The 21411-nt window shown below is 47.5% G+C and overlaps 1 protein-coding gene and 1 long non-coding RNA gene across 2 annotated transcripts in view; one reads left to right on the forward strand and one right to left on the reverse strand.

Moving 5' to 3' along the window:
• Positions 1-15615, reverse strand: part of SLC1A4 (solute carrier family 1 member 4) — a 37399-nt gene extending 21784 nt beyond the window's left edge. Inside the window, exons 1-3 of the mRNA XM_064510171.1 lie at positions 14964-15615; positions 4492-4534; positions 2318-2380 (exon numbers count right to left, since the gene is read on the reverse strand). Of these exons, the coding sequence (XP_064366241.1) occupies positions 2318-2380; positions 4492-4534; positions 14964-15475 (618 nt within the window). The 5' untranslated portion in view covers positions 15476-15615. The remainder of the gene's footprint in view (positions 1-2317; positions 2381-4491; positions 4535-14963) is intronic.
• LOC112989317 (uncharacterized) lies at positions 15127-20540 on the forward strand. The gene is made up of 4 exons (XR_010388707.1): positions 15127-15262; positions 16131-16259; positions 16805-16865; positions 17833-20540. It is a non-coding gene; the product is annotated as an uncharacterized LOC112989317 (long non-coding RNA).
• Positions 20541-21411: the final 871 nt, after the last annotated feature.

Consider the following 21411-nt stretch of genomic DNA (forward strand, 5'->3'; position numbering starts at 1 on the left):
CTACTCATATCATCAGCAAGAGAAAATAGAGCCTATTAACCAGTGGAAAAACATCAGTGGAAATCTTTGTTCTACATCACTCACATCAAAAGCAAAAGAAAAACATTTCTCCTCTTCAATCAAATATTCTGCTGATGAAAAAAAACATGAGACAGATTTCTATCACTACAGTATTTATACCATATATTAACCAAAAATCATACTCTTCCTTTCCAAACTTAATCCTCATCTATCCATAAATAATATGGTCAGGTCAGCACTGAAACTGAGATAACAAAACTGAGATGATGCTTCCTTCTTGTTCGGTCCAGTCTTCCCTAGAGACAGTAGGGTGTCTTCCGGCATTAAAGAAGGTCAGCTCTGGTTTGGTTCCAACAGCTGAAGAAAGTTTTGGAAAAGTAATTGGAGAAACAGCCTTTACTTCATAGCCACTGGCAAAAACAGACACCAATGACAAATTCAGAATTTGTTTGGGATATTTCATCAAACTGGAGTCCGATAAGTGAGAAAGAAAATGGAAAAAAACTCACATTTTAAGTTGCGAAAAAATCCATCCTTACCTCTTGAGGAAGAAAGATGGCTTTGAAAGAGTGTTTAAAAAAGCGCTCCATAGCTGAGCCTGTGTCCAATGGATATGGTTAACCCTAATCTGTATGTGCTTGCTATGGAGCTCCTATCAAATTTGACACTGAACATGAGTAAGAATGCCCTTATTTGCCTCTCACTTACCCTTGCTTAAATGAAGACTAATTCCACACTTCTGTAAGTGAGCACACATGCATAAGCGCAGGCCATTATAGCCTTTCATGTTGACTTGTGTTTAGCAGCACAAGGCTGCACAGGCATGTACTGCCTGAGGAGATCTAATGACATTAGAGGAGAAAGGGCTCTCTTGGGCTCATGTGATTTTTCTGCAGTCATGCCCAAGCTCACCATGCGGAGACTGCAGGTCTGGGCCAATTCAATCTTACAAGCATGGGCAGATCCTGGGCAGATGGGGCTGCCTTCTTCCCCAGTGAAACTGTTCACAGTGTGCTAGCAGACTTCAGGCAAGGGCTGACTTTTCCCCCATTCAGCTCTTGTTCCATCAAAACCACCTTTCACCCTCCTGGGCTGGTGAAAGTTCAGTCCATCAGCCAAAAACGGAGTTTGGAAATGCACTGTTCTGCACCGTCTGTTCGCACACCATGCATGGAGAGGAGAAGGTAATGAGGCCAGTACTTTCTGCACTTGGGGATCTGCTTCAGAGTTCCTCCAGATGCACATGAACTGCCTTTACCTTGATCATTTCACACAGGCTGATGCCACTGCCGGGCCAGCCCTGGCTGAGCCCTTCTATGACAGACACAAACATTTCAAGTCTCTTGCCCTAGGGATATATAAATCATACTAAAATATAATAACCCAACTTCTGATACTCATCTCAGGAAGTCAGAATGAGCCTGAGAAATACAAAATAACCCTGAAAGCCGTTTCCAGCGTCAGATCTGCCTCTCCAAAATCTCTCAAAAGCACATGGACTAATTCATTTGCAGTAAGGTGACACACCGCAGGTGAGTCTCTCAAGTTCACAGAATGCTGCCTGTAAGGCAACTGTGATTCTTGCTAGACCCATTGTATGTTGGCTTTGGCCAATAATAAAGATGTTTGACAGCCCCATACAGCAGGAGAGATTCAGAGGTACAGAACGCCTCTGGAATTCCTGTGAGCTACTTATGGAAAACTGCTTTCCACCTCAGCCACATCTGCAAATTAAGTTTTGTTTTGACCACATTGTAATAGGAGCTGATCTGTAACATTCTGTTTGCAACTTTCACTCCTTCAGACCACTTGTTACTACTTCAAATCAAACTAAATTTCAGCAGCAAGATAACTAGAAAAAATCTCAACTAACCTCTCTTTCTTTAAAGAATACACGCAGGGAACAAAAGTCATTTTCTCCTAACTTTAATGGAGAATAAGGTCTAAGGGACACATTCAGACAGCCTGATTGTCACTTAATTCGAAGTCTACAGAAAGTTTTTTGGAAACATTGGGAAGAGGGACTAATCAAAATTTAGGTCAAGTGATACCAGGCCTAAGAAAGCAAGACCTAAGAATAGGGTATCAAGGATCAGCTCAGTTGAGTTCAACTCCCTTTCCACTATAGCTTTCTTGTGTGGCTATAGCTAACTCATCTGGCTTGCGTGTGTCTTAGTTGTAGCAGGAGAACAGCACTTGTTTCCTTCCAGTGAGTGTTGGCAGAGATTAAAGACGGAGGCAGTCAAATATTATGGTTAACAAAGGACTGTATAAAAACATGAGAATGTGACCTTACCTTCTCCAGTGTGACATTTCCAGAGGTAGTGTTTCTCACCAGTATCTCATAGTCTGTCGCATACTGCAGGTAAGAAAAAAGAACACAGTGTTTGCTGAACAGATTATCAATATGACCGTATCATTTAGCATTTCACAAGAACTGTCAAGATGACTTTTTCCCTTTGATTGAACAGGATCAGAAAGTGTTTCTATGGCTACAGTTTCTACAGTTGCTTTCTGCAGCTGAGGCTGCAGTGGAGGAAAGAGATTACATACACACTGCAAAAATTAGAAAAACCATACTGGTGATGGACACATCTTCCATCAATCAAGAATAGGAAGATCCCACCTTTAAGATATTTGAGCCAATGAAAAGGCAATTACCAATTTGAGCTGAATGCGAACCTTAACATGCTATTGATAAAACATGAAGGGAGAAACTTTATACAGGGATTGGAGACCATACTGTGGAGGCTGCTGAGCCTGTGCAAGAAAAAAGGGAGTGCAAGCATACGCAGCTCCTTTGCAATGGGGCAACAGGGAAGTCCAGTGCTATCCTCGACCTCTTTAAATGACACTGTTCCTGCATGGGCTCTGAGTTACAAGCCCTCTCAGATTTGGCTGCAGTACCTACAGAGGTAACCAGCTACCCACTGTGATCCAGTTACTGCTTCCAGAGCTGTGTGCCTGTCCCTCGGCTGCCCCAGTTCACAACCCAGGGCGTGAATGTGAACTCTACTAAGTTAACATGTTCCAAGTAGAGTACAGGCTTCAGAATGATTATAACTGTTCACAGGAAGTATAATGTATAATTCAACTAATTCAGGTTAATGAGCAAAGAAAAGCTCAAGTGGATTGATATTCTCTCCAAGGCAGAGCCCAAGCACAAGCCAGTGCATCAAAAGGAACAAAGGTGGGAGCTGTAGCACTGTGTTCCTTAGAAAATAGCACTCTGTGATCCCTTGAGGCCCTAGGTTCAGGCAGCAGCTGAGGAATCCCTCTTTCTTCTACGCTGCTGCTGCTCATGCACCGTGTTGTTGAGATGGTCCCTGCTGAAGGCAAGTGGTGCTTGCACCATTTCCCCGTTAGAAATGGTGAGACAGACATTGAAAGTCAATAAAACACCTAAAATCAAGGCCAGGAGTTTACTTTGACAAATAAGCCAAACACCTGACAAAAGTTGCACACTTTGGGGGGGGGGGGGGGGGTTTACAGATATTAATTAAGGAAAAGAATAGCTTATGTACTTGCTAATTACTTGTGACAGCTGCAGCACAGAGGAAAGGAGGACTTCCTTAGTTCATCCCTACACACACAGAACCCTGATACTCAAGGTATCACAGAATACCCTTAAGGGTACTTTTTTACCGCTTCTATTATTTTTGCTCTCTATGGTATATTGACTTGTCCTGCATTGTACCCACTCAAAATGGAACTTGATTTTAGAACATGACCCTGTTTTTGATAGAAAAGTAAACTCACAAAACATCATGAGGCCAAAAATGATTTTTCTGCTCCTGTATCAAAAAGAATTGTTCTGTCTCATAGAAGCATCTTCAACAGTGTCTATCCCTGGCACCTAAAATTAGCAATAAGAGCTAAATCAAAACCTTCTCTGAGCTTCTGAGCTCCTGTCCATCAGTTTAAATCACACTATCTTCTAGCGCAGCTATCATCCTCCCACACTTAGTCTTGTGTTAGAAGAGAAGCCAGGCTGAGCAATGAATCCAGCAAGTGGTACAATGGAAAATACTAGAGAAGAGCATGACACTCCTTCATCAAGCAAGTAAAACCCACACCTCTGTGAGCTTTTAGGCCTTCGGCCTTGTCTTATCTGAGCCCAGCTCCAAACTGCATGGTCAGGCAAGGGTTTCCCAGCTAGCCCCTGCAAAGTGATACACAGTCTGCCACAAAGCGGACAGCTGCCATTGCTGCCAAAAGGGGTACCCAAGGAAGAAAAGTCTGAAGGGTCTTTTCAGTGGAGGCACAAAACACAGGCTCTGAATATGCTTTTGTTTGAGGGCATCTTATGCCAGGGCAGTTGTATGTCTAGTTACCTCAGGTGTTTTGGAAATTCCCATCCACTATGGCTTTTGATATTTTCCACACCACCTTGCTGGCTCTTTTCTGAAAAGCCAGCAGTCACTCTGTCTGCGCATCGTAACTCATGTTCAAAATCCACACAGATCTTACCGTTCGGAAAGCTGCAGCAACAAGATTTGCAGGAAACAGGTTTCTGTGAAAAAAAAAACAAGCAAGAAAATGAATTATTTCTTGTTGAACTTCTGAAATGAATGCACCAACGTGTTTTACTCTCAGAAACTGAATTCCTTCTGCAAAGGCAAACATACCGGCATCAGTGAGGTATGCATTACAGAAGATAGTCTGGCACAATGGAGCAGATGCCTTGCTATGTTGCCAGAGGTGTGAACATCCCCACACCTAACCATTTAGGTTGGACATCAGAGGCAATCAAACGTGATGCTAGTTATACAGCCAGTGGCTACAGAAACTGCCACACCAGCTGCAGCAACAGCTTATGGCCTCCAGGGTCAGGCAGATATTTAACATGACTCATGTGATTACATTTTCCTCATAGCAAGAACATGAAGGACAATCCAATCAGCAGAATCCACCTAAGAGAATGGCTTAACCCTTCATCACAACAAGACTGACTTCCCTGATCCCTGCAGTGCTGAAATGGTTAAACAGCACAGATGAAAACAGGGACAACTCAGATGGAAAGCTGCAACATCTGAAATCAGTAGTGCCTTCATACGGAAATGCAAATTGAGCACCAGGTTCAGGCAGAGAGGATAAAATGCAAAGTGACATACATTTACACTGGGCATTCAATGTAAATGTGCATGTGTGTCTAAAGAAACACACAGAGAAAAATTAACCAACTCAAGCGTGTAAGACAAAAGTTACCTCTTATTATATTTCAGAGCTCAGTCGTTTTTACTGTTGAGCCTCCCCTCTCTCCTTAAAGCATGTAAAGAGCATGTATTTCCCCACCAAAACAGCAGAATTTTTACTGCAGCAAAATGTGAAATAGGGATGGAAGGAGCTCATCTTGGGGGGCACAACAGGATCCTGGCTGGAGAGGGCAGGAAGGTTTGGGGCATGAAGTGAAAATGCTGCCAGCTGGCAGCATCTGGGAGGAATGTGAATTCTTATGAAAAGGAAGCAGAAGACCTTACACAGAGCCGGTTATTGTGGCAAAAAGTGCTTGTGTAGCTGCTCCCTACCCTTTGCCCCCCCGCCCCCACTGCACTAAGAGGGGCCCAAAGAAAGCTACAGTTCCCTTTTACCTTTGCCCTGCGAGGCCACCCCTGTTTTGCCTTAGTTACCCTGGCATACGTGATTTTATACCAGGCTTTTGGTTGTGATCATTCCAGGAAAGATGTGGAAAGCAGCAAATCCAAACTACATCAAGAAAAGGAGCAGCACAGGCAAATCTTTGAAAGCAAAAGGGAGAGGAGCTCATGAAAGATTAAGATATGCCAGTGATAAAGCCTTTGGTCTTTTACTTTGCACAGCTCTGTTATCCTGCCACACAATGAGTATTTCCCCACAGCCTTGACAATATTGTAAAGTACACAGCCCATCATGAAGCAAGTGGCTTCACTTGCTTCGTGTGTGTGAACTCCCTCCGGCTCTCTGTTGCATTACAAGTGTACCAGGAGGTAGCTGTGCAAGCCAAAATTGCTCTAAGGCTTCCAGAGTCCCATGTTCCAGAGCAAGAAAAGAAGCAACGTTTTTTCCTTAGAAGTTGATAATATAGCTGTCTATGCAAAAAGAAGGGAAATAGCTCAAACTCTGCAAAGATGCTTAAGAATTATTCCAATAATTTAAACGGAACAGCTACCACGCATCAATTCTTTCACGACTGGAATGCTCTGGTAGATAAAAAGCTCAGGCAGAGCAAAAGCAAACTTATTTCGGTCAAAAGTATAATGTCACATTTATGAATGGGCAGAGCTTAGTGCATAGGTTTAATCAAAAAAGAAAAATAAAACATGCTGTTGGGAAAACCAGAACACTTCATTTCAACTTTTCATTTAATCTTTTTAAAGAACTGACTGGATTTTGAAGAAACAAAGAGGAAAACAAGATATTGAAAAATGACCAAAAATGAAATGATTTTTTTAATCAGCTTTTCTATCCTGTCAAAACGAAACCAAAAGAAGCAACCCTAAAGCTCACACAACTTGCTTCTAAAGGGTTCAAATCTGGCCAAGAAACCAAAACCTCCACAATTTACACACCATGTCAGGCATGGGCCTTAGTAATTAAACACTAACTTAACTACAAGCACATACTTCAGCACATAGTTGAGTGATGTCAGCAGCCCTGCTACATCAAGGCAAAGGGCAGGTTTTTGCCTCAAATCTCAAGTAGTGCAGTAAACCTATCTAAATATGAGCATATTGTAGTCACTCGTCTTTACCCTTGGAGCGCCAGTCACTGGACTTGATTCTGAGGACAGCAAAGCGCAATTTTGACAATTCACAAACTAGGCTGGTGATCTGCCTGGGCTGATCATGTGCTCACAGCCGCGGGCTCTGCTCATCACACACGGCAAAGCCACGCTCAGCAGCCACGGAGAGCCCGACCCAGTTCTGTCCCTGTGGGTCAGCGTTTGCTGCATCCCCAGCCCGAACCAGGGGAGTCTCGCAGGCCAGCACCAACATCCCTCCCGTCCGAGCGTGCCTGCGGAAGGACAGCTGATGGGCTGGGTAACCGGGCACGCGAATTAAATGCGGATGCCTGCCAGTCAGCTCTCCTGTGCAGACCAAACCTTTAGAAGGTGGTTAGCCTTGAATGCCCACACCAGATGTGAACAAGGAGCTTAAGGAAATTGTCAGCACCTGTCAAAAAAGCAGTTGTGTCGTGGGCTCGCTGACTAGGGCTGTACGTTTCCAATGGTCCCTGTCCCTGCCACCCCTGTGCCCCAAACTAAAGACGGTGGCCAGCTTTTCAAAGCAGATGTGGATTATCACGAGAGCACGCCCCTGAGGAAAGCCTGAGTCCTCGAGATAAAGAGCCCAGCACGGAGGCCTGTGATCAGGCAGCCTGGGCCCATGACGCAAAGAGCTGAAACTGCCTGCCGTTGTAGGAGGAAAGTTACACCGCCAGTGATGCGTGACACTGCGCCAGGCTAGCAGATGTGCTGCTTTGGGATCCTGCCCCACGGAGAGGGCTGAACCACCTACACGAGCCCCCACAGCCTCTGTGGCATCAGAGTCAGCACAAAGTAGAGGATGCGGAGAGACCTTGCTCCCCTCGCCAAGCACCGGGCAGGGAAGTCTCCACTTGTCACAAGTTGTGCCGGCTGCAAAAAGGCAGAAATCCAGCAGGTAGGTGTCAAGAACGACAGCTACGGCTGGGGCTGCAGCAGCAGCTGGGCTGAGCGAGGAAACCTCCAGGTACCCGCACAGCACCCCGTGCGAGAAAGCGCTGATCTCAAATTCTCTTAAAATAGGAACTAGATAAAGGGGCAGCACCAGTGGCAGGGGTTTCGGGGTTCAAACACTTTCTGTTTGAATACTGTGGTTGTTTTACCATCTACCCACACACAGCCTGATAAATGCAGGAAATTCTCCTCAGCGAAGAGTTCTTCCCACCAGGAAGGAAGGGACTACTAGTGTCCTAACCAAAAACAGGAGGAAGGTCTCATCGTATTTTGCTGCAATAAAGCCTTGGCTTAGCTGCTAGGAAGCAAAGATGACCAAGGAAAGCTGGGGCTGTAACGTGAGCAAAAATGGGATTGGAACAGTAGAAAAGAACGAAGAGAAAACAGCAGCCTGGGAGAGAGAAGGGAACTATTGCCACTTACACAGGCATGTGTTTATTCTGAACATGCAGGCTACAGAAAGACACATTTTGCCATGCCTGAGCTCTTACAGAGGGATGGGGGCTTCTCTGAGGTGCAGGATCTCTGTGTACGGTATATCTCAAACACACAACTGCAGCTTCACATCCGTGGTCTAGAGACTATGGCTCTCATCCTTCTCAACATGACGATTGTGGTCAAATTCCCCTCTTCCTTACCCTACATCTTTACACCTGGGGGAAGAGGATGGCACAGAAGCTCCTTCACTGCATGCATAATGGACTATTAGTAATAACCATTCGTAAGTGATTCTTTTGCTAGAGCTCTGCAAACAAGTTTGCGCTGGCAGCAAAAGTGTGAAGGGAAATCCAGGCAAGCAGAAGAAAACCCTAAAATACTATGCATTCCTCTTCTATTGCTTCTTACAAAAACGTTCCACTTTTAAGGCCAAAAATCATTCTGCTGGAAAATGCACTTTTGTTGGGAAGCCTGGACCAAGTGGGCGAATATTAGAAATAATATTCTGTGTTGTGTTATCTCCTCTTTCATCAATGAAGTCTTTTCCATGGTAGGAGTCCGCTGAAAGCAACTTTACTGCCGCTTGTTAAAATCTGTCTAAATAGATCCCAGTGTGGATTGCTCTAGTAGCTCTATTTTTCATTTTATTCCAGGTATTTTCGTTTAGTATCATACATTATTATTCTTCAAGAAAATCCCAGCTCAGGAATCTACTTTTTCATATGTCTGTGGATACCTAATATGCATCCTGGACATAGACACATTGCAAGTGTGCACAACCGCTTTCACTCAGAGAAACTCAGATGTACATTTATTTATAGCCCGTATTTGATACTTTTTTGTCTTAACAGTCCAATCAGCATTTTTCTTGCTTGAGAAACAAAGTATCATTGGGGTGAGATGGTAGTAAAAGGCCATTAGCATAATGAACAAAAGAAAGGAGCAGAAATTATTCAGAGAGGCTTCCTAAAAAACAGACAGTGCAGGCACACCAGCAAAAACGCCAAGAGGTTACTACAAAAGTCCATCGGCAATCCCTATACTCCAAGTGAGCATCCAAGCTCGGGAAAACGACACAACAGTAAGCAAAGGAGGACAGTAAAAAGTAGCATTTCCCTTTTTTCTGAGCGTACCCAAGAGTTATGAGGTTTCCCAAAGGGATGCTGACTGTCACCCAGCTACGAAACACTGTGGTCAGTATTTCTTGGGGACCCTCTGTATTCCTGAGGCTGGAATTCCCAGCCACTTCTTATTCTACCTAATTATTGCTGCAAAGGTGGTATCTCCTTGTCCCTTCCTAACTTCATAAAGTTATGCTCTCTCCCTCCTTCCTCCCAAATCAGGATTTCAGAGAGTCGGAGACAGCCTTCGCTACTGCTGTTTAGGTGAAACTCGGGAAGACTAGGATTGAAGAAACACCGGCTCCACTGGTGTTCAAACTGAATGCACAGGTTTGCTGCCAGAGCCATGGTACCCTCTTTAGCAGAGCAGCTGGTAACGTCTGGCAGTGGGACAGAAAGGAGAGCAGGGAGCAATAAAATTTAAATTGCCACGGACTCATCTGTCAGCCTGGAAAACCGTGACCTTACCGTGGAGCAGGTCCCTGCTGCATGCTTGGGCAGACTCCTGGACCTCGCTGTACCCTTCCCGTAAGAAGCGGATGATGCTTCCACGCTCCCTCTCAGGACTGTTGTAGCTAGAGCTGGACAAAAACCAGAATTCCCTTCCCGCAGCCAATTCCATGGCTTCAAAACATGTTTTCATCCCAAAATAGGGCAAGGAAGGCCAACATCTGAGACTTTTTTCACTAAAACATATCAAAATATTTTGTTGAAATGTTCCTTTTTGGTGAATGAGATTTCCTATGCGGTCTTTTATATTAAATTATAGCAAAACATTGACCTCACTGAAATGACATGTCAGGATCATCTGCTGTTGGAAATTTCAACAGAGTCAACAGGTTGCTGTGAAACTGTTTAATTCTGTTGAATCAGCAAATATAAATCAGAGACAAGACAAAACTCTGACCTTATTGAAACAGACAGTCTTGATAATTGCCAGTGAGAAGTGTTGACAAATCAATAGATTCTTGCAAAACATCCTGATCTTGTTGATTCAAGTGCTTTCCTACAAGCTGCAGATGTGATGTGTTAGCTGCTGGCTGGAGTCGCCTCCTTCTCCCTGCCTCTCTGCTCCTCACCTGCTTCTGCCTAGTCAGACCACCAGCGCTGGGGGATAAGCAGGCCGCAAGAGCAGAGACCCACGCCAGCTCCCTGCGCTGCGGAGCACCACAGCCCACCACATGACAGCTAGCCTCCTCCTCCACCATCCTCGCTACCTGTTTCACAGCCAAGCTGATGAGAGTCCTGTGTCCTCCGTGGTTTTTTGCTTTCTCTACTACGCAGACAAATAAGGGATGACAACAGAAATGCTAAAACTTCCCGCCACAGGGTCATCATCTTCTGCTAACACCCAACCCGACAGAGCTGCTCGCTGTGCTGGATACTCTGGAGACATTTGCAAGGCCCAGCTTCAATCAGACGCCTCAGCCCTGGAGATCAGTGGAGTAAGAGAGGCTCCTCCAAAGCATGGCCCAACACAAGACCCTAACACAGGTGCTCTGGAGGAGTCGGCCCTTCTTCACTGACAAGAGGCAGAAAACCAGGTCTGCCTGCTCCTGCCATACCTCTGCCTGGCTAGATGGTGCAAATCCCCAGGCAGCACTGTCCTTGTGGCTGGTGCCCCACGCTACCTTGCATGTTCGGCCCATTTCCCTGCTTCTCCAGGAGCAGGAGTCAGGACGGGTCCCAGAGACTCACCCGCACAGCCCCCGATTTGATATGTATATTTTTTTTAACACATGAAACAGATGAGTAAAATCTAAGGCCCTTTCTTCGTCAAAAGCTCAAAATAGGGATGAGAAAAAAACCAAGACTGCAGTCAGCATTTTGCATGCCACCAGCCCTCACTGGGAAAACCCAGAAAGGGTTCAGAGCACATCATAGCACACCCCACTTTTCTTAAAAAAATCAGCCTTGCGAAGGCACCTCTAAACTCCTGCTGGGTCCCTCTTGTGATCACTGAACTGCAGCCTCCCTGCTTCCCGCCTTTGCTCATCTTTCACGATCTCCAAAGAGCTGCCCACATGACAGACCCGAGATGAGATGCATCACGAGCATCCCCACTGCCAGGCACACAGGCACCTCTGGGCCAGCTCAGCTGTTTCTACCCCATGAGCCAAGGCAGAGCAGAACATGCCTAAGTCTCAGGCACGTTCGAGGTTTGCCTCCGGCACTAGCCGGAACGGAAAGCCACAGGGGTGCTCTGACAGGTCGAGACGGAAGCAGGCAGCAAATTAGGCCTAGAGGCTACTGTCACAGGACAAAACAAAACAAATGCAGCCTCTTGCTTCACCAGTGAGTCATCATTCATTTGCTACTGAAGAGCAAGTTAAATCCCTTTTCCAGAGGCCATGTCTGCTGGCATAGATGTATGCTTGCGTGTAAACTTTACGCTGGGAAATGGAGATTCGAGACCAAGAATTAAGCTGACCTCCAGACGTTGCTGTGATGATGACAAGCAACGTCTTTGGTCATGACCTAGAAGTATAAACTTCCCAGCAGCAGAAAGGGTCTGCATCCTGGGAAAGAATAACCTGCATCATCCCTACAGAAGTCACAGTAAATGCTGACTCACATGTGGGATGCCCTCTTCCTTGTTCACTGTTTCCTCCTCAGGGCACATTTTAAATCAGTTTTCACTGCTGTAGGTGGATCAAAAATGCTTATTTGCAGTGCCACTCAACCACGTACCTGTAACCATGTTCCTTTCCTACTGTCTGGCAGAAGTAGCTGGATTAGGCAACCAGCCCTCCAGCCAAAGCCACACTGAAGCGGGCAGCTCAGCTTCACTTGCTGGGCTCCGGGCAGGCAACTTCTCCATAAACCGCGAGCCTGGGTCTCATCATGGCTGCCAGTGTCCTCCAACACACCTGACCATCTGGGAATGTTACTTTCTGTGTGTTGTGCTGCATAAATGCATGTATAAATGTACGTAACTATACTTCGTGATGCCCCTCAGAAAGGCCCTTCATCACATGGCAGGCTAAATCTCCACGATTTACCCATTCAGGCCTCATTTTTACCTTTTACCTGAATGAACTGAGCAGTGAAGCTGCTGGAAGGACACAGCCAGTCTTGTGACCAACTGAAATTAAAAGCCTGTGTTTTCTTGTGTCTAACCAATGTTTTCACAACCAATGCTAAAAAAAAAAAAAAAAAAAAGCAAAGGACTCTGCAAGACCCCCACACACTGAGAGCAATGGTCTAAGCCCTCCAGGTCCCACATACATGAGGCCTTGTTAACAGCAAAAGAGGCTTCCTGTCATCTGGTATCTTCCACCACAGCAGGGACTAGTAGCAACGCTCAAGCCGAAACACCTGCAGTTTCAAGAACACTATAATGAAATGAATAAAGAGGGGAAGGGAGAGAGAGGGGAAGGTGCTAGGAGGTGTTATTTCCAGATAACTCCCTCCATCCCCGGGTCTGTCAGGGATTTGTGTTAGGACAGGGAGTGGTCCTTAGAGGGATGGCACACGGATGGCTGGGTGAGGGCTCTGAGTCCAAACCCATCTTTTCCCAACAGGATTTCGCTGTCAAGGCTGTGACAACTGGACTGCTCAACAGTGTGGTGGCAATTGCCCTTCTCTGGGGCTCCAAGAAAAGCTCAATTCAGAGCCTACTGTAGTACCTGCCTCAGGGGAAAACCACTGGCTCCGCATCCTCCAAAAGGGGCCTCTGCCTTTGGGATTAGGGGTCTGGACCCTTTTGCCACCACAGCTCACTGCCTGGAGCATCTTTTCTCCTGGACATTTGCGGACGCGCTCCATTGACGTGAGCAGTTTCTCTGGCCTGTCAGGTAGGGCTTCTACATAGGTGTTAAGCATTAGGACAAGGACAGTTGATAACAAGGATTTCGAGCCCCTTTAAGTGAGGATTTACATTTCAGTGAGTGACAATGCTGAAAAAAGAAGTCATTGCTGCTTTTCTCCAGATGGTAACACTCTGCAAACAGCATGCTTTACCCAAGCCTCATCATTACAAATAGTATTTTAGAGTTAAGGATTCGCTCCCATCACAATTATAACCCCTTTGAAGATTAATTCTCCATCTGCATTTACAAATCAGAGCAAGCAGCTTTCTGCTCCCGAGTTCACAGAAATTACCCGTAGTCACAAGCTCACTGGAGCATCCCTGTCCCCAGTCTCTCAGTTACATCCCACTGTGTGGTCCACAGTGCCACAGTAATAAAACACCCGCGGCAGCAGCCACGCGAGGAGGCACCTGGGGCAGCCGCGGCTACAGCGGTCTTCCCGGATCCCATAGTTACGCTGACTCTTTCTTTTGTGATTTTCCTTCACCTGCCGACACTTCCTACAGGCTCCAAGTCATCTTCACTGCCAGGCTACCTACTCCCGGTGCCCTATCATCATCATCATTTCTTAATATGGTATTGCACAAATTGTCAGATTTGGTCCTTAAGAGAAGTAGGCTGGGAACGAAATATAAACGGTTGCCAATAAGCCACTGGACATTCTGTGCAATGGAACATATTTCTCTCTGGAGGAGAAAAGGACATCAATGTGGATTTGTAAATACAGACTGTTTTAAAAATATAAACTCTTTTATCCTGTTTATCCAGAGATGACAAAAATATCTCTCAATTGAAAGAAACTGAACTCATAAAAGCAAAACAAACATGCAAATTGAAACCCCCCCACCCAGTTTTGTAATTACCAAGATACCTGCCACGCACAACTCTTCAGCTACTTAGCTGGTATGATGCAGATCTTCTCTCTTAATCCCCTGTTTGCATTTTGATAACAACTGCTGCAAATCCATTTATCTTCTAAAGTTTCAGCAAACTTCCACACTCATTACTGATGCCGTATCACTTCCCATTACTCCCTCATCTATGCTGGTCAGGAGACACCACGCTGCATTTCCCCAGTTTTCCCTTATTCCACCACTTTTCTCAGACTCTGTGATACTTTCCTGCAACTGCCCAGCACTACTCAGGTGTGGGAAAAGCGGCAGAGTCAGGCCCTGGTTAATAGCACGCATCAGCTTTCCACATCTGGGGTGCTGCACCGAGATTCACCAAAGCATAAAGGACTGCAGCGCAAAGCCGGACACTCAGCAAGTCGGCTGGGTGCTTGCTTCAGTGAGACAATTAGAGAATTTGCTGCTCTTGTGTTTAGAGAGCTGGACAGATCTCACCGGGATACGGCCTCTGAGAGAGGGGGGGGAAAAAAACACTGAAGTCTGCAACTTTGCGAGACAGGACGCCAGTAAAGCAAAAGGAGCAAAAGGCAGAAACGGAAGCCTTGCTCCGACAGGTAATTTTAGGCAGGGCGAGTTTCGCAGCGGCCCCTTTTCTCTGCAAGGTGCAGGAGCAGCGAGGTCGGAAGCCCCTGCGTGCAGCGGGCACCCCGGTGCCGGAAGGGAAGATGCCCTGGACGGTCCCTGCAGGGGCGCGGGCAGGCTGGGATCAGCGTGAGCAGACTGAAGGGGGGGCAGAACAGAAATGAAAAGCGGTGAGGGGGGGGACGCCCCGCAAGCCCCCCCGGGCCCCGCCGCCACCACCCCGGGCCCCAGCAGCGCGGGTTGTTCCCCCGCCCCGGGCGGAAGAGCGGGGGGGGGGGGGGGGGGGGGGCGCCGCGCCGCACGCAACACCGCCGGGTCTGTCATCATCCTCCGGCGGCGGCGGCGGCGGCGGGGGGGGGAGGGGGGGGCGGGGGCCGCTTACCTGACGAGGTCGAGGAAGGAGTCCACCGTCTCCTTGTTGGTGCGCACGGCGCCCGGCAGCCTCAGCCCGGGCGCGTTGAGGGCGCCGGCGCCGGCGCCCGGGCGCACGATGAAGCCGAGGGCCACGGCCAGGCCGGCGGCCAGCAGCGTGGTGCCCAGGAAGTAGGCGAGGGCGATGCCGCCGAGGCGGCCGAGCGAGCGGGTGTCCAGGCTGGCCGCCCCCGACACCAGGCTGCACACCACCAGCGGCAGGATCACCATGCGCAGCATGCGCAGCAGCAGCTCCCCCGGGAAGGCCAGGTAGGCCACCCGCGCCGGGCCCAGCGCCGCGCCGCGCACCGCCGCGCCCAGCGCCACGCCGGCCAGCACCCCCGACACCGTCAGCACCACCAGCCCGTTGCGCCGCAGGAAGCCCCGCACGCGCCCGCCGCACCCGCCGCCCGCGCCCGCGCCGCCCGCCGCCGGCGACGAGCCCTCCGCGTGCCCGTTGCGCCCATCGCCCGCTTTCTCCATGCTGCCGGGCGCCCGCCGCACCGGCCCTGTCCCCGGCCCCGGCCCCGGCCCCGTCCGCGCCGCGCCGCCACCCGCACAGGCTCTGCACGCCGCCGCCGCCAGCCCCGCCCCGCCCGCGGCGCGCGGGGAGGAGCTGCCCCCGCCCCGCCCCGCCCCCCGCCCCCGCCCCGCCCCGCGCGCCGGCCCCCGCGACCGTTGGGGGCTGCGCGCGCCGCCTTCCCACTTCCCGCGTCCGCAGGGCTCACGCGCGGCGCCTCGGTGTCACCCCAGTGTCCCCGCTGCTCGCATGTGGCACCTCGGTGTCCCCACAGCTCACACGTGCTCTCAGTGTCCCCAGCTGTCCCCACTCGCCCCACACCTCCATCCCCCCAGGACCCCCTCAGCGCCATCCTCAGGCAGGGCTCATGCTGTCCCCTCAGTGGCCCCTCCATGTCCCCTCAGCGCCACCCATGCCACATCCCCGTCCCCCCAGCGTCCGCGCTCAGTGTCGCCTCGCCACGTCCCTGTCCCCTCAGTGTCACCCCAGCATCCCCACACCTCATCCCTTCAGTGTCACCAGTAGTGTCCCCACACCACACCCCTATGCCCCTCGGCACCCCCGCCCACAGCTCCCACCTGCGTGTCCCCAAACCCGTCCTCTCGGTGTCCCCCCCAGTGCCCCTGTTCCCAGCGCTGACGGGAGAGTGAGCTAATGACGATCGCCTGTGAGATCCGGACAACGCGAAAGCGGGAGCCGTGCAAACTGGGGTTTCCTTCCCCAAGGGATTGGACACGTGGCTTCAGCGTGAGTTGTGCCGAGTGTCGCCACGTGCGTAACCGGGAATATCCCGAGCTTTTACCGATCTGGGGCCTTTCCATCGGCAGCCAGCAGAGCTGGTCGCTGGGTTTGCAAGGTCCAGGGTTATGGGGTGGCAGACGCATACGCCCCAAATGTGATCACACAGGCTTTGTTTCCTTAGGAAATCAGGTACAAATGTACTTTTGATTGTATATAGAGATCTTCTGAGAACCAGTCAGTCTTTGACCATATGAGATGCTGATACAGATTATTTGATGCTTTTAAATCCATAAGGACTTTGGAGTTAAAGTACTGTCATGTTTGCTTACAGAGGCAATTGCAAGAGTTTCTGCGAACATTTAGATTTGAAAAGGGGCTATATTTCAGTTAATTTCTTTGACATCAGCGAAACACAGCCTAGCAGAAAATGCAATGTAAAAATAACCAAGCACACATTTGCTTTTCAAGCAGACCAGACTAATTAAACAGGCAGACCGATGGGGTGTGATTGGGTAATAATCCCAATTTAATAAAACTCTTCTGTCTTCAAGGCTCATGGATAGACCCGAAGATCCCTATCCCATGACTGGAATCCCTGGGAATTATCACAATGTAAGTAAGTAATAACAACAACAAGTAATTACGTCCACAGCCACCTCAGAACTCAATGCAAAGTCTTAACTTGTAGCTGTTCACACACAGAAATTTGACTCAAAATACCAAGCATATTTCTATAGATTTTTTCCTGATAATTTCTTTTTTCAAGGAACATGTGATTTGATAACGAATGTTACATAGAATTAGGATAAATACAGAGAGAAAACAGAGACCAGAACTAAACAGAAAAGTCTCTGTCAACACTTTCAAATACATTCAATTCCACCTATTCATTTTTTCATGAATAGGTTCATGAACAGTAAATAACTAACCCTCCAAAATATTTTTCCCTCCATGAGAAACATTTCTAAAATGGATTTTTAATTACTATTTTGAAAGAATCCCTCATGAAAATGTCGTGCTTCCTTTTCCCTTGTATTTTCCTCTGCCATTCTCTCCCAGTCTCACCCTTCTTTCTTTCCATTTACCATTGAATAGGGGAAGAGAAAAGAGGAAAAGAGAGGTCAGAAGGAAATTATGAAATGAATATAAATGTATAGAAGTCTTTATTCTCTGTTTCAGTGGAGAAAAGATTCTAAAAACAAACATAGTGATCAAATATTCTAATCTGGATAAAAGCTATTTGTTGGGCAATACAGACTGGAGATGTGATTTTGACCTACTCTCACAGAAATCAAATATGCACTTCAGTCTCTGAAGTGAGATTTAACCTGTCTTTTTGCAAAGGTTGTGTTATGTGTTATTATAGAAAGAGATAAATGTCTCAGTGACACTGGGAAGTCATCCAGTCGCTTCCTACCCCAAGAGAAAATCAATTCTACTTACACTCATCACAAAAGTGTCAGTCTCACCTGGTTTTGGACTTCAGTGATGGAGAAGACACAGCCTTGCTAGACTGTCCATTGCAGAACTTACTGTTACAAAGTGTTTTTTGACGATTGACTAATTTCACTCACTGCAGCTTAAGTCCATTAGGACTTACTCTACCCACAAAGACTACTGAAAATGGTCCTGAAGTGGCTACTCCCTGCTGTCTTCTAAAATCCAGTGGAAAAAAGCAAAATGTTACTCACCTTTGGCCTTGGGCTGTGGCAGAAGAAATCCTATTGGTTTTGCTAATATTACTCATCTGCATTGGTGTTCCCGTATGCCAACTGAAAAGCAAGGGGAGATATTCAGGGAAGTGTGAACAAGAAGAACACATGAAATCAGAAAAGTCATCCATGGCAGCACAGCATATGAGACTAATGCAAGAGTTAAAATAGAGCCTCTTCCACCTTAGGAATCAGTAGTAGCATCCTCCCCTCCTAGATTTTCCCATGTTCTTGTGGGGTTGAGTTTGCCCAGAGCACTCCCAGGAGCACAGCCAGGGGGCCTGCAGGAGCACAGTCACCAAAATCAGAGATTCCACTCCATGTTTTTTAACTCCTGCTAAGGCTGGTTGGTTGTAGCGAGCCATCCCTTGGGGAGGAACAACACCTGGACGCACGGATGCCTGTGTATTTATATGCTTCCTGTTCATGACATTATGAGTGTTCTGACTCTTAATTTCTTCTTCCTTTTTTTCTGTTTTTATTTCCAATTTAAACACTGATCCAAACAGCTATACTTCTTCTCTTAATATCTCTTCAGATGATAGAATGCAAAGACTTTTGCCACACAGAAAATGATTCAGCGTGTGAACATCCCACTATATGAATGCACTGTGGCCCTGGGGGCACTAAGAAGCCTTAAGGGTCCTGACCAGCCTCTACTGGGGCCTCCACCCACCCCTTCCCCTAGGCCCAAGAGCCCCATCTCAGCTCAGCCCGGGGTCCTCAGTCCCTGCCTGAGCTACAGTGGAGGAGTGCCAGTCTCCAGCTCAGGCATAGCTACAGCCATGCCCCGTCTGGCCATGGGCCCCATTGATCCAGACCCCGACCCGTGGGCTGACATCCCAGCTTGACCTCAGACCTGCCTTTTCACCATGGACCTGCTTGGCAATCACTGGACCTGATCCTGACCTGCAGATTGACTTCCCCCCTTGACTTCAGACCTCTTCACCACGAACTTGCCTGGTGATCTCAACTCCTGGTTCAACCTGGCCTCAGTTTCTGGCAGCGCCCGCCCTGCTCGCCCTGCTCGGGGGCAGTGGGACAGGCCCTGGCTGGCTCCCCCCCCAACTCCCCATCCCCTAGGGAGCAGCCAGCCCTTGCTGCTTCCTGACAGAATGAACAAGTGCAAGGCAAAGCTAACTGTTTTTCTGTGCCCTGTGAGAGCTCATGGATGGCTGCAGAGATTAACACTGAAGCCTGCTGACTTATTCAGTAGCAAGCATTGACTGATCTGTTGTGTCATGTTTTCATTTCGATGCTTGTAGATCTTGGTAGCTTTCCAGTGAATGAGTTTGCATGTTTCCAATGTCCATCCAGCTGGCTCTTCTAAATTAGGGGGTTTGACTTTCCCTAGAGTGACTTGAAGAATTTTTTTGTCTTAGAAAGATTTCACCTGCACAGGGGTAGAGTCCATCCTCCAGAAAACAGCAGAGGGATCATAAGCAGGCAAAAACAAACAAACAAACAAACAAAACTAGAAATAGGTTCCTTTTAAACAAAAACATATTTCCTTCTGCTTTGGGTGAGGAGAGAGCAAGGCGCCCACTCAAATGTAGTTTTCACCACTGGCCTAGGAATGAAGAGGTCCTGATGATTTGCAGTCAAATTCTGCTGCATATGATTTTTTGATTTTTTGAAATTCCAGCTTCAGTGAAGGCAATGAGAAAAATCTTCACAGCCGTAGTGGAATCCCCCTCTATGTTTTAGCACCAAGCAAGCAGAGAGCAGGACTTCTTTTCAGCCATTTCCCTCCTCCTAAAATCCTATTTTGTCTAGGGAACTTGATATCAAGAACTCTGAGGAAGGGTTTCCAATTCCTCTTTCCTACTGCTCATCCATTCCCATTGTTAATATTTACCAAAATCTTGCTGAAAATCAGTGGGACAGACACTTGGGGTGGGGTTTATGTAATATATCTTTCGTCACCTAAAAGTTCAACGTTTAGTCTCAGCTAATCTTGCTTTCTCCATAGTCAGTAAAGATAGATGGAAGGTCACCTGCTCCTAAAAGAAATGTCTAAGACAAGAATTGCCCATGGGAGTACCTACCTCTCCACTGAGTATGGAAAAGACCTAGACAACTGGCTTACAACTTTTAGACAGGTAAATTTGGGTCACGTGAATCTCCCCTCCCCACCGACAATGCAGGTCTCAGCAAAAAAAGACTATACAACAGTATTATAGGCAATCATTATTTTCCTCCCTTGGTGACTTCTATATATCTCATACTCACCTTACAAGCTCAAGATGATTCTTTTTTTCCCTCAGAACAGATTTAACCTGGCATTTGAGCAGCATCCTGCTTTTTTCTGTCACTGACCTCTAAAATATAAATGTACTCTGAGGACATCCACATCTGGAGCTAGCTCTAAACTTCATGGTTGCCTCTGTATAAAACCAAAGGGACAGCAAGAGCTGTGACCTCTGGAGAAAGCCAGATTTGAATGCAAACTTCACAACTGCTCATCTCAGCCAGAAAGGAAGGTCTTAAAGCCAGGATCTGCTCTGTGATTTTGTTTTTGCGGAAGGAAAAAAATGGAATCCAGGCTGCGTTTTCAGGGCTTTATTATATCTATCTGTTTTACTGCAAATTTTAGGTATTATTGTACACTATCACACAGCACACATGTAATACGCTATGTATAACATATACTCTTGAAAGAACAAAGTATATGACACAAAGCATTGGTTACTACACCCTTAGGATTTGATATTCTGCAATGATAAAAAGCAGATCTGGCGGGCACCTTTTTTCATCACTCATAGGATCACATGAACGTGTTTTAAGTCATTGGCACAAAAGTGCTCCAGCGACATTGCTTTTAGAAGGTGGAGAAGCCCATAAGAGGCAGAGCAGAAGGTTTTTCCATAGGAGAAACTTTCCCACATATGAGGAAGGTCAATACAAAGTCTGAGAGAAATCAGACTTGAGTTTCTTTGCTAGGGAAAGAATGAAATGGAGGGGGAGGAGGGCTTTCGAAGAGCTGTTTGCAGCATCTTGAGCCTCGTGCCAGACACATGCCCCATTAGTACAGACAAGAGCAGCCTTCAGGCCATGTTCCCCATACGGCCGCATGCCAGCCGCGTACAGCAGTGAACGTTAATCCTGCCACCCCGGCTGCCTTCTTGCTTGGTGCTGGCATGTCCCTTTCTGTGAGACCAGCAGGGCTGTTTGCAGCTCTCAGACGCTTCCTTTGGCAGGGGACATTTTCAGTTGTGTAGATCAGGGTGCTGCTGAGCTTCTTTTTTCTTCTGGGATCTCACAGACAACCTGGCTCCAGAGGATTAGAAATGTATCATAAACCCAGCTCCCGTGACTGCTTTAATCTGAAGCAGTTTGAAGACTGACTCCTACAAATCACTTCATGTGCATGTGTATGGGGAGGAGGGAGCGAGATTAAAGGACAAGAAGGGCTTGGCTTTGTGTTATCCTTTTTCAAGAAAAGC

This window comes from Dromaius novaehollandiae, chromosome 3 (genome assembly GCF_036370855.1).
Source record: "Dromaius novaehollandiae isolate bDroNov1 chromosome 3, bDroNov1.hap1, whole genome shotgun sequence".
Taxonomy (NCBI): Eukaryota; Metazoa; Chordata; class Aves; order Casuariiformes; family Dromaiidae; genus Dromaius; species Dromaius novaehollandiae.